General features: G+C 40.7%; 1 protein-coding gene across 1 annotated transcript; it reads left to right on the forward strand.

The window, feature by feature from the left end:
- The first annotated feature begins 9025 nt into the window (after positions 1-9025).
- LOC114936180 (uncharacterized) lies at positions 9026-10564 on the forward strand. The gene has a single exon (XM_029309282.2). The coding sequence runs from the start codon at positions 9283-9285 to the stop codon at positions 10306-10308; it is 1026 nt and encodes a 341-aa protein (XP_029165115.1). The 5' UTR covers positions 9026-9282; the 3' UTR covers positions 10309-10564.
- The last annotated feature ends 1863 nt before the right edge of the window (positions 10565-12427 follow it).

Genomic DNA, 12427 nt, shown 5'->3' on the forward strand with positions numbered 1-12427 from the left:
CAAATAGCGTTCAAGAATAAAAATATACTTGAATCAATGATTCCTTTTTTTCTGTGCTGGTTTACGCTTCCTTTAACGTTGATGAAGGACATGCACTTCGCAATAATAAAGTCAAGCATTCGGTTTACTGGTGGAAAATTTTTCTACGTTAATCGCGAAACAATGATGCCGCGAAAGTTTGGCACACGAAGCGAGTGTATAATTAAACATAAGACACACACACACACACACACACACACACAGGTTTTGAGTCTTCTATTTTTTTTTAACTTTTTATAATTAATACTTTATAATTATATATGATGCTCTGTGTCTTTAGGGGAAGCAATAATAGGGGAACCACCATAGATCGATTACTTTTAGTATCAACTAAAAAAGCTGAGGAACTATTGCCTAAATGGGGTGATTAAGCTGAATTTTTTAGCAGAAGAAATACTTTGGAAATCAATACTTCTAGAAATTTATTATTTAATGTAGAAGTACATGTAATTTTTTTGTAAACATGTAATTTTCAAATATTTTTCATTAAAAAAACAAATATACCTATTTCATATATATTCTTGTAAAATTATATGCTTAATTATATGATTTTTTACGATACATATATGTATTTTTTTAATTACTTTTAAAAACTACGTAACTGCTTGAAATAATTTTTATTTCAAGATTACGTGGTTTAAAAAAGTAACTGAAAAATATTTAAAAATTTATACGTGTGTATGTGTGAAACAAAGAGAGAGAGAGAGAGAGAAAGAGAGAGAAGATTCCTCTTGAAAAAAAACTAATATTCTATAAATAAAATTATTTGATAAGGTAGTAGCTATTAAACTGACTACACTGGCTGTCTATTAGATTTGTTAAACTATATTTATTGACGTTTCGACCATACGGGCTGTGGTCCTTTTCAAAATAAGTGGCCCGTATGGTCGAAACGTCAATAAATATAGTTTAACAAATCTAATAGACAGCCAGTGTAGTCAGTTTAATATCTACTACCTTAGTATTTCATTCCTGGCGAACGAAATTAAATATTTTATTGTTAAAATTATTTGAGTTTTAAATTAATACTCAGTAAGGTTGAAAGTAGAGGATACTTGTCTTAAAGTATTGTTTTAAATGTTTTACATAAAAATATTATTAAATTAATAAAAAGAAGACATACTCTAGCATTAAGAGAATTATAATCTTAAATCCAGTATCTCTTGATCAGAGGATATTTTGCTAGATTGTAGAGTATCTTCTTGAGACCGTATATAAGAGTCAAATCCTCTAGAATCAAAACGGAACCTCTAAACAATAAAATATTTCTTAAATTTCAGCTTTAACCAAGAATATTTTGCACTTTGTTTTAAGGATAAATATTTGCATTCTTTCAAGGATATTGTTTTTTCTGTGATGTAGAAAGCAATGTTAATATAAGGATTTATATTGTAAAGAATGCAAATATTTAATTAAAATATTTTTGAGACATGCACTTCTTCAAGTAGTAATTTAGATATTTTAAAATTATTTAGTTGATGTTAATTATTTCGCATTTGCACCGTTCAATTAAAAAAAATTGATTCTTGTTATTTATTTATTATATTTATGTCTAAATTTATTCATAGGCACATAAATTATCAAACTCAGATATTTATACTTATTATTATTCAAACAATAACTCAGTTTTTCTTTAATTTTATAATATTTTTTGTAATATATTTTTTTAAACATAATATCTGGTGGAAAATATCTAAAAAAGTCTTTTACTTACAGCGCTCCAATTTGAATAACAATTAAAACAATACAACGTACTTATTTACTGTCATTTTTATAAAAATTTGTATGTTGTTTTAAATTTTAATGCAATTTAAATTTTTTTAAAAATGGGGACTCTAACTCCATAAATATTAAGATATCGAGCTACATTTTTTTATATAAATAAACTATCATTAAAGTACATAACAAATATGCAATTTTAATTGAATTAAACCGTAAAAGGTTAAAAATGGATAAAAAAAGTAAAAAAAAGTAAAACACCTTCAATGCAATTTAATGAAATATACATATATCCAAGAAATTCTAATACTATATATTGTTATAATTGCATACTGTAATCTACGATTAAATTATTTAGGTTTTTTTATACAAGTTCATTATTTTATTGCTTCAAAATTTAAAATTATAAAAATATAAAAAACATTAAATACTAAAAAACTTAATATATTGAGACTTTAAATAAAAATTTCTAATAGAATTTTTTTAAAAAGGTAAAAAAAAAATATTAAAACAAATAATTCAAAGTAAAAACAATTAAATATTTCGAAGCTAAAGAAGTTAATAGTAAGAATATTTAAAAATAGTTCCGGCGGGTAAACATTTTTTAAAATGTACGATACCAGCACAACATCGTGGAAAAGTGTCGTGCTGGTAGAAATACTTTGCTCGAGTGTCGTGCTGAAATCGGACATTAAAAAATTTTAAAAATTATTAAAAAACGTTTAATCGCCGGAACTATTTTTAAAAATAATTGCAGAGCATAGAACTCTACGAGAACTAGCCAAAACTCCCCCTAGAACTGCGATATATACTCAGCACGACACCCTTTGCTCGAGTGTCGTGCTATAATTATCTTATTAATTATTTAAGTTAATTACTGTTAATCGACAGAACTATTATCGAAAATTATTTTGGAGGTCAGAACTATCCTAGAACTCGTAAAATGCGCCCAGAGAAATAGATATTTCTTCCAGCACGACACTCTTCCGCGATGTCGTGCTATAATAGCTTATTAATTAATTAATAGTAGATATCTTGTATCGCCAGTGATGAATAAAATTAAAAATAAATGTGAGACGACCCAACTGGCTTAAATTGATTCTTATTATTATTAGTTTGATGCCATGTACAAGAAAAGACAACGTTTCGACCTTAGGTTTAGGTCCTTATCAAGTCTAAAATTAACATTAAAAAATACAATAGATGTACATACAAGAATTTTGATTTTTAAGAAAGTAAAGCGCAAACCAAGATTATAATAACAATTTAAACGTACCTTACAAATTCTTAAGTGCAATATATAATTAATTTTGTTCCATTTTACATATTTCAATATAAATATTGTGTCACGTAAACGTTCGGTATGGATGGTAAAGACGAACTAAGTTAAAAAATTCTTGTATGTACATCTATTGTATTTTTTAATGTTAATTTTAGACTTGATAAGGACCTAAACCTAAGGTCGAAACGTTGTCTTTTCTTGTACATGGCATCAAACTAATAATAATAAGAATTAATTTAAGCCAGTTGGGTCGTCTCACATTTATTTTTAATTTAATTAATTAAGTTAATTATGGTTAATCGACAGAACTATTGTCGAACATTATTTTGGAGGTCAGAACTATCCTAGAGCTCGCAAATTGCGCCGTGAGAAATGAATATTTCTATTAGCACAACAAGATAAAATTTTTACAAATATCGTTTAAATTTTGTTTTTTAACTCGTAGAATGCATAGTTCGCCGGAACTATTGTTAAAATCTATCAGGAACTCTAGATCTCGTCGAAATCTATCGATATACACGAATAAAAAATTTTTTTTGCATAAGTGTCGTGCTACGGGAAGTTAGCACGACATTTTTAAAAAATTCGTTTTTTGACCTCAAATTGACAGAACTATTTGCGAAACCTATCAGGAACTCTAGAACTCTTAAAAGTGCTACTAGAACTCATATGTTTTTTTTGAAAATCGAAAAAAGCCGTGCCAACTTCACAGAGCCGCGCGTTCGTCAGTCCGAACGGCATACGTAGCCATTCAAACTGCCCCAGCGGCGTCACAAATGACGTATATTTTATCGACGCGGGATGCATCCTGACGTGATGGAATCCATCCTTTAAATCCAAAATCGAGAAATATTTTTTGCTTCTCAAGCGATCAATATTATCGTCGATCAATTCCGTAGGGAAATTATCTCGCACCGTGATTTTGTTTAGTTCGCGATAATCGATACACAAACGAATACTTCCGTCTTTTTTCCTAACGAGCACGATGGGACTCGCATACGGGGAATCGCTGTGTCGTATGGTTCCATCACTCAAGAGCCTGTCTGCGCCTCGCTGATCTCTCTAACGCTCTTTTCGCCAATATCTTCGTCGATTCGGAGTTCGCCACACATATTGACTGAATCGTCACCACTCTCAATCGTCATAATTTCTCCAAAAATACTCGGCTCCTCAATCGCTACGATTTCTACTGTTTCTCCGAGCGTAACTCGTATCGACGGACACATCAAAAAATCTCTTCCGAGAAGAACATTATACGTCATTGCGTCGTCCGGTACTGTGTAAAACTTTATTTTGATTTGGACGCCACAGACTTTTACAATACTATAAAAAATACTATTTATGCGGAGTAAAGAGCCGTTAATACCGCGAAATTGACTTGCGCTCTGATCGACCAGTGAACACAATTTTTCTGGGACGCTACTACTTTTATTAGGCTGACCGGTGATTCCGAATCAACCACCGCGCCGTCGGTATAATTAAAATCTGCGCCCTCATCCGCCGCTAAAATATCCACACTTACAATGTACGGTCCAGGAAGCGCGGCAGGGCCGAACCGCGTCCGCCAACACGATCTCCGTCGATCCCGCCGTCGGACCCGCCACCGCCGGCCGTCCACGCCCAGGGCACCCCGCCGCCAAGTGTCCCGACGCCCCGCAAACATAACACGCGCGACCCGTCGGCGGCCGCCCGCAACGTGCCGCGATATGGCCTACCTCACCGCAGCGGAAACACCGCGTCCGCTCTAATCCCGGTCGCCCGGCTCCACCATCCGCATCTGGCCTCACCCTGCCTCCCCGGCTCTCCGCCCGTCCCGGGCCCAACGCCGCTCCTAGTCCCTCGCCGACAGCGGGTCTCGCTCCTTCCGGGCGGCCCCATCATCCTGTCTCTGCGCTCGAACACGATGCTCTCGAAGGCCTCCAGCAGTTCCGCTCCCGACCGGAACCTCATCAGACGCGCCTGGTTCCGCAATTGCACGTTCGTAATGCCCTCAATCACATGATCAAGAAGCTCGTCCTCAGCCACCGGGACACGATTAGCAAGAATCACCTTTTCGTGATAATAATTGCTAAATGGCTCGTCGCCCCTCCACATGCGAGCCTCAAATTTTCTCCGGAGCGTGATCCTCGCCGGACGCAAGTCGAACATTCGCGCCATTTCTTCCAGCAGCTCCTCCATTCCCAATGCAAGGTGTTCGGTTTTGGAGTAGAACCAGGTCAATGCCCGTCCCTTCAAACGAGAGCCGATCAGGATCCTGGTAGCGCCTTCGTCAAGACGATAGGTGTCCCTGAGAAGTCCGAGCTGACTCCTCCACCTCCAAAACGTATTCTCACTTCCGTCGAATTCCGGCAACAACTCCTTGACACCCCTAAAACTTTCACCACCGGACGATCCCGCTGATGCCACCGAAGAGCCGCGAAACAGCTCTCTCTCCCTTTGAAAAAATGATCTCTCTCTCTCTCCCACAGATCCTTCTCTCTCCGCAAAAGATTTAACTCGGCGCGTTCTAAATTTCCGAGGAGAGCGGACGAGGCGCCCTCGTGCCCTCGCACCGCCGCATCCCGTCTCGCCGCAGTCCTCTCCAACGCGGTCTCCTCCGCAGCAAACTCCTCCAGAAGGTCGTCCTCCGCAAGGGTCTCTCCCATCTCACTCTCCATTTCCAAACGCGAGGCACCCGCTGAACGCCGCCCCTCTGGTTGCTTGTTCAATTCGGCCCACACGCCCGGATCGCCGATCTTCTCGAGCCTCTGGATCAACTCCGCTTTCGCTCCTCCCGACGGCAGCCCTTTCGCCCGTAAAGCCGATTTCAATTCCATCACCGTGAAATTATTACCCGGCGTACTCATTATGCACTTTTCTCCTTTTTTTTTCCAAGTAATTGACACGTGAACGAATCCCACTTCTGATAAACTGTTGGGCGAGTGATATTTGAAATAAAATACTCTTGATGCGTTGAAAACTGTTTATTACGCGGAGAAGAATCAATAATAAGCGCGCCTCTCGATCGGGCGGTCGTCTTATATACCGTCGTCAAAATAACCGACGCTTCAAATCGCGCCAATCACGCGAGGACACGAATTCGACAAAAATCTCAGACGACGAACGGATGAACATGTACGGAAGACATACAATACAAAAGAATGTAAATACCGAGACAATGCCTTATACTAATACATGCCCGCAATAACAAGACGGACGACGGATAACTAAATAAGTCGAGCCCAACAAATAAATGCCAACATATTTATATATAATATTTTAAGATTTACTTTCAGGCATGCAATTGTTAATTTCGTTAACATTACAATAAATAATAAAATCGCAGTGATCAAACATGTCTTGATTTTGAATATTCTAGTGCGACTGTACTTCTATTGCTACGCTGGCATCAATTGAAATCTATAAGTAGAAAAAATCGCGTATAGTGCTTACGACAATCAGTGGTACGATTTCGACGTGAAAATAATGAAAAATCTGCCAATGGTAATGTTTCGAGGAATGATTTCTCATCAAATAACAACCGGAAAATGCCTACCTATAAATTAATTTTCCTTCAAAGAGATCTTGAAAGCTACAGGCTCCTACCTCTTCGTCCTCAGAGTAAAGATGAAAGAATAAGGAATAATACGGTTGATCACACACGGTTTTAAATTGTGACTGAGGTATCTTCGATTGTGCGCATAATTTTCTTTTCATTATTTATTTCATTTTGTATACGCATCAACAAACTTGTATGATATATCGATAATGTTTTTTGCCAAACATTAGAAAAGAATATAGCATAATCGAAGAATGAATGTTTATATTTACCACCATTGTAACCAAATCAATGTCAATAGGCATATTTCTACATTTTAATGATTAAAATGATTAAAAAATATTCAGTTATTATTTAACAAAAATATAAATTGTGTAATAATAATGACGATTTGGCGGAAGGTACAACTTAACATGTTTAGCGACGCTCCTGAGATATAGCGTTGCCCGGAGTAACGACGACTCCGCCGTCGAGCCTCGACGGTAGTGGGGGGATCTACCCCGTCGCTCGCGAAATCGGCTCGAAAAGAGCAACTAATTCCGAGCACTAATCGACACGTGGATAAAAATATATACGTTTCTTATCAAATTCTTTGCTGTTACGCATGAATTGGCAGTGTAGAGACATCGATATTTTTTCACACTTATCTTACCTGCCTAAAAAGAGTACAAAGTACAGGTTAAGGGGGGGGTATGCTATTTAAAATATTTTTTGGACATTTTTTTTAATTTTTTTAAATGAATGCGCAACATCTGAAGAATATTCAGTCAAAATTTCAAGTCGATCGGAGCAAAAGTAAAGAAGTTATGAACGTTTAAAGGACCGTTGCTCCGAGCCGTATTTCTCTACCTCCTCGACCGGTGTGCGGCGCGCTGACGTGGCACGCTATTGTATTCATTCCTAACCCCTAAATTCCTTTATTGCTGAAAGCGTCTTTTTAGGCAGCCTTGTGTGCATTGAAAACATGGTATATACATCAGTTGCTCGCTGTATGTCGTGTTAAACGGTAGAAAGTGAGTCGAAAAATTTGACTGTTATCGTTCGAGTTCGTTGAATTTTCGGGCATTTTGAACTGTGTTTGTGTTTGAACTGTTACTGAGTGTATTTATTATTATTAAAAATGCCTCGAAAAGTGACTAGAGATGATCGTAAATACGGTAAAAAGTATTTGAACCGAGTAAAAAAAATAATACAGCCACAAAAGCGTAAAAACGATGAAGTAACAGCTGGCATCTCGTCGTCGAAAAAAATTAAAAATCGTCCCGCTATTGAAATAGAAGAAGATCTCCAAAAACATTATAGGATAGTAGATTTTGTTTTGGTTTTTTCAACAATCTCTACTATAGTGAAATGTAAAAAGTGTGATGGAGAAGTCAATTTCACATCATGCAAAAAAGAAGGACTCGGTTTTAATATCAAAATGACATGCAAAAGCTGTGCATCGCCTCATTATATTCCATCTTCTACAATAGATTCTGGAAAATACGATGTCAATTTAAGATTCGCTTTTGCAATGCGAGTATTAGGCTTAGGCTTAGCCGGGTACAATAAATTGTGTGGACTAATGGACTTGGCTAGTGCTTTTTTAACGAAAAGAGTATATAATAAGTATGTAGATGAAATGTGTGAATATACAACAAATGTTGCCAAGAAGTTTTTTGCATCGGCCGTAGAAGAAGGAAAAAAAGAAATGTGTAAAACGCATAATTTAGAAGAAACAACAGAAGTTACTGTATCAGGCGACGGCACATGGAAGAAAAGAGGGTTTGCTTCGTTATTTGGCGTTGCTTCTCTCATTGGATTTCATACTGGCAAAGTATTTGACATTTTAGTAAAAAGCAGCTTCTGCCAACGATGTAAAACTTGGGAAAATAAATCCAGTACTGCTGAATATGAAGAGTGGCACAAAGAACATGTTAGTAGCGGAGAATGCAAAGCCAACCACGTCGGACCGTCTGGAAACATGGAGGTAGCAGCAATCGTAGAAATGTTCCAACGATCTTTGGAAACTCTTGGGGTGAAATATCGTAATTACATTGGAGATGGCGATTCGAAGACGTACAGCGGCGTTATTGACGCAAACCCTTATGGTGAAGATTTTGTAATAAATAAAAAGGAATGCGTAGGACATGTGCAGAAACGCATGGGAACGCGTCTGCGTGATCTGGTAAACAAGACAGTAGTTGTTACAACGACCAAAACCGTGTGGCGATAATATCGTCACATATTCCCCGGGTATAATTAGAGACATACAAAAGGACGAAAACAGAAACGAGACAAAATAAACCAGTAAAGAGAAAACATAACAGACGAGACGTTTGACAACTAGCATCGAGACAGAAAAAAGAATAATAACACGTGTGAAAAAGATTAGGTGAGAAGATTCTCGAATGTCAAGAAGATAGGCGACAAGAGAAAATGTAACGCGTGATCAGAAGATTCGGTTTCCGACTGCTGTCGCGTGCGGACGTATACCGCGAATATTCTGTAGCGAACTCAAACGCAGCAATTATAACAGTTCTCATAAAAAACCGATTTTGATCATTAACCCACTGACACACAGATCCTCGCCTGCACCGGTGCATAAGAACTCGGGACATAAACGAATATTAAAGTGGTGACCCCGACGTGATCGTGCATACGCGAAGTGCAGGGATAGTTTCGCGATCGAGTGTCTAGTGTGTGAGGACGGAAAAGGAGTGACATGCCGGTGATGCGAGACGGCGAAGACGCTATTCCACGCGTGGAGCCGGAGGCGCGGGCACTCGAGCGGCCGGGGATTCAGGCGCCGAATTCGCACCTGAGTGCGATGCAGTCGGCCCGGGCGGAGCAGCCACCGGGGTATTATTTGCCTGCCCCCGAGGTGAGTCGAGTGGGCATGCGAATGCCAGAGTTCACGCCGACGGATCCGGAGCTCTGGTTTAACATCGTCGACCGGAGTTTCCAGGCCGCCGGAATTACGGTCGACGCGACGAAGTTCGGGTACGCGTTGAGTGCCCTCGGACCGCGTTATACCACCGAAGTGCGCGATATAATTATGAATCCGCCCCCGGAGCGCGCGTACGAGACGTTGAAAACCGAGCTTGTTAAGCGACTAAGTCTGTCGCAGGAGCACAAGACTCGAAGGCTCCTTGAACACGAGGAGATTGGCGATCGAAAGCCATCGCAATTTTTACGCCACCTTCGCGGTCTTGCCGGGAACGTGGTTGGCGACCAGGTGTTGCGGACGATCTGGCTGAGTCGGTTGCCAGCTCACCTTCAGCCGCATTTAATAACGCGTACGGCGGATACGCCCGAGCAACTGGCGGATATCGCGGACGCGATCGTGGAGGCTTCCCGGGCGCCGGTGTTCCAGGTGGCGGAGACGACGAGATTCGCCGCTCCTCAGGGTCAGAGCGCGTGCGACCCGATGTCTCTGGAGGCGAAAATGGAGCTGCGAATGACGCAGATGCGACTAGAGATGCAGCGGGAGATGGCGGAGCAGTTGACGGCCATACGGAGATCGATCGAGGCGATCGGGAGTGACCGATATGGAGAAGACCGTGACGACGATCGGCGCCGCCCGCGTTCGCGCCAGCGTTCGCGTTCGCGCCCGCGAGCGCGCTCGGCAAGCCGTGATCCGCCGGCCAGTGGAATATGTTGGTATCACTGGCGATTCGGACCGAGCGCTCGACAATGCAGGCCGCCCTGCTCGATGCAACAACCGGGAAACGCGGGGGCCGGTCGCTAGTGGCGGCGAGTGACTCAGGCCACGGGGCGCGTCGCCTGTTCGTGACCGACGCGAACACAAAAGTGAGTTTTCTAATTGACACGGGCGCGGATCTCTGCGTGTATCCTCGGAAAATGGTTCGGGGACCGCGACAGAGATCGACCTACGAGCTTTCGGCCGCGAACGGCACACCAATATGTACATACGGGACAGAAACATTAGTTTTAAATTTTGGATTACGACGTGCATTTTTGTGGCGATTCGTGATCGCGGACGTTTCGCGACCTATAATCGGCGCCGATTTTCTGGCGCATTTCGCAGATCGACGAGGAGTCCGTAATGCGCCAGAAAATCGGCGCCGATTATAGGTCGCGAAACGTCCGCGATCACGAATCGCCACAAAAATGCACGTCGTAATCCAAAATTTAAAACTAATGTTTCTGTCCCGTATGTACATATTGGTGTGCCGTTCGCGGCCGAAAGCTCGTAGGTCGATCTCTGTCGCGGTCCCCGAACCATTTTCCGAGGATACACGCAGAGATCCGCGCCCGTGTCAATTAGAAAACTCACTTTTGTGTTCGCGTCGGTCACGAACAGGCGACGCGCCCCGTGGCCTGAGTCACTCGCCGCCACTAGCGACCGGCCCCCGCGTTTCCCGGTTGTTGCATCGAGCAGGGCGGCCTGCATTGTCGAGCGCTCGGTCCGAATCGCCAGTGATACCAACATATTCCACTGGCCGGCGGATCACGGCTTGCCGAGCGCGCTCGCGGGCGCGAACGCGAACGCTGGCGCGAACGCGGGCGGCGCCGATCGTCGTCACGGTCTTCTCCATATCGGTCACTCCCGATCGCCTCGATCGATCTCCGTATGGCCGTCAACTGCTCCGCCATCTCCCGCTGCATCTCTTGTCGCCTATCTTCTTGACATTCGAGAATCTTCTCACCTAATCTTTTTCACACGTGTTATTATTCTTTTTTCTGTCTCGAGGGCTTTTTTGTAAAAACGTCTCGTCCTTTTTTTTTTTTTTTTTTTTTTTCTTTTTTTTTTCCCTTTTTTTTTTTTAAAAAAAGTTAAAACCCCCCCCCCAAAAAAAAAAAAAAATTTTTGGGGAAAAAAAAAAAAAAATTAAAAAAAAAAAAAATTGGCCCCCAATTTTTTAAAAAATGAAAAAAAAACCCCCCACCCTTAAAACCCAAAAAAAAACCCCCCCCCCCCGGGCCCCCCCGGGGGGTTTTGGGGGGGGCCAAAAAGGGGCCGCGGGAAAAAAAAAAACCCCCCCCTTTTTAAAGGGGGAAAAAAAAAGGGTTGGGGGGTGTTGCAGCGATTTTTTTGGGGGAAAAAAAAAAAAAAAACCCCCCCCCTTTTTGGGAAAATTTTCCCAAAAAAGGGCCCCCCAAAACCCAAAAATTTTTTTTTTTTCCTTTTTTTTTAAAAAAAATTTTTTTTTTTTTAAAAAAAAAACCCCCCCCCAAAAAAAAGGGGGGGGGAAAAAATTTTTTTGGGGGGGAAAAGGGGCCCCAAATTAAAAAAAGGGGGTTTTTGGGAAAAAAAAAAAAATGGGGGTTTTTGGGTTTTGGGTTTTGGGAAAATTTTTTTTTAAAAAAAAGGGGAAAAAAAAATTTTTTTAAAAAAAAGGGAAAAAAGGGGGGGCCCCCCCCGGGGGGGGAAAAAAAAAAAAAAAAGGGGGAAAAAAGGGGGTTTGGGGAAGGGGGGAAAAAAAAAAGGGGGGGGGAAAAAAATTTTTTTTTGGGGGGAAAATTTTAAATTTTAAAAAAAAAAATTGGGGGCCCCAAAAAAAAACCCCCCAAAAAAAAAAAAAAAAAAAAAAAACCCCCCCAAAAAAAAAAAATTTTTTTTTTTTAAAAAAAAAGGGGGAAATTAGGGAAAACTTTTTGGGGGGGGGGGTTTTTTTTTTTTTTGGGAAAAGGGGGGGGGGGGAAAAAAAATTTTTTCCCCTTTTTTTAAAGGGGGGGGGGGGGGAAAAAAAAAAAGGGGGGGGGGAAAAAAAACCCCCAAAATTTTTTTTTCCAAATTTTTTTTCCCCCCCCCCCAAAAAAAATTTTTTTTTTTTTCCCCCCCTTAAAATTTTTTTAAAAAAAAGGGGTTTTCCCCGGTTTTTCCCCCCTTTTTTTTTTAAAAA

This window comes from Nylanderia fulva, unplaced genomic scaffold (genome assembly GCF_048542155.1).
Source record: "Nylanderia fulva isolate GAGA-0341 unplaced genomic scaffold, ASM4854215v1 Scaffold7, whole genome shotgun sequence".
Taxonomy (NCBI): Eukaryota; Metazoa; Arthropoda; class Insecta; order Hymenoptera; family Formicidae; genus Nylanderia; species Nylanderia fulva.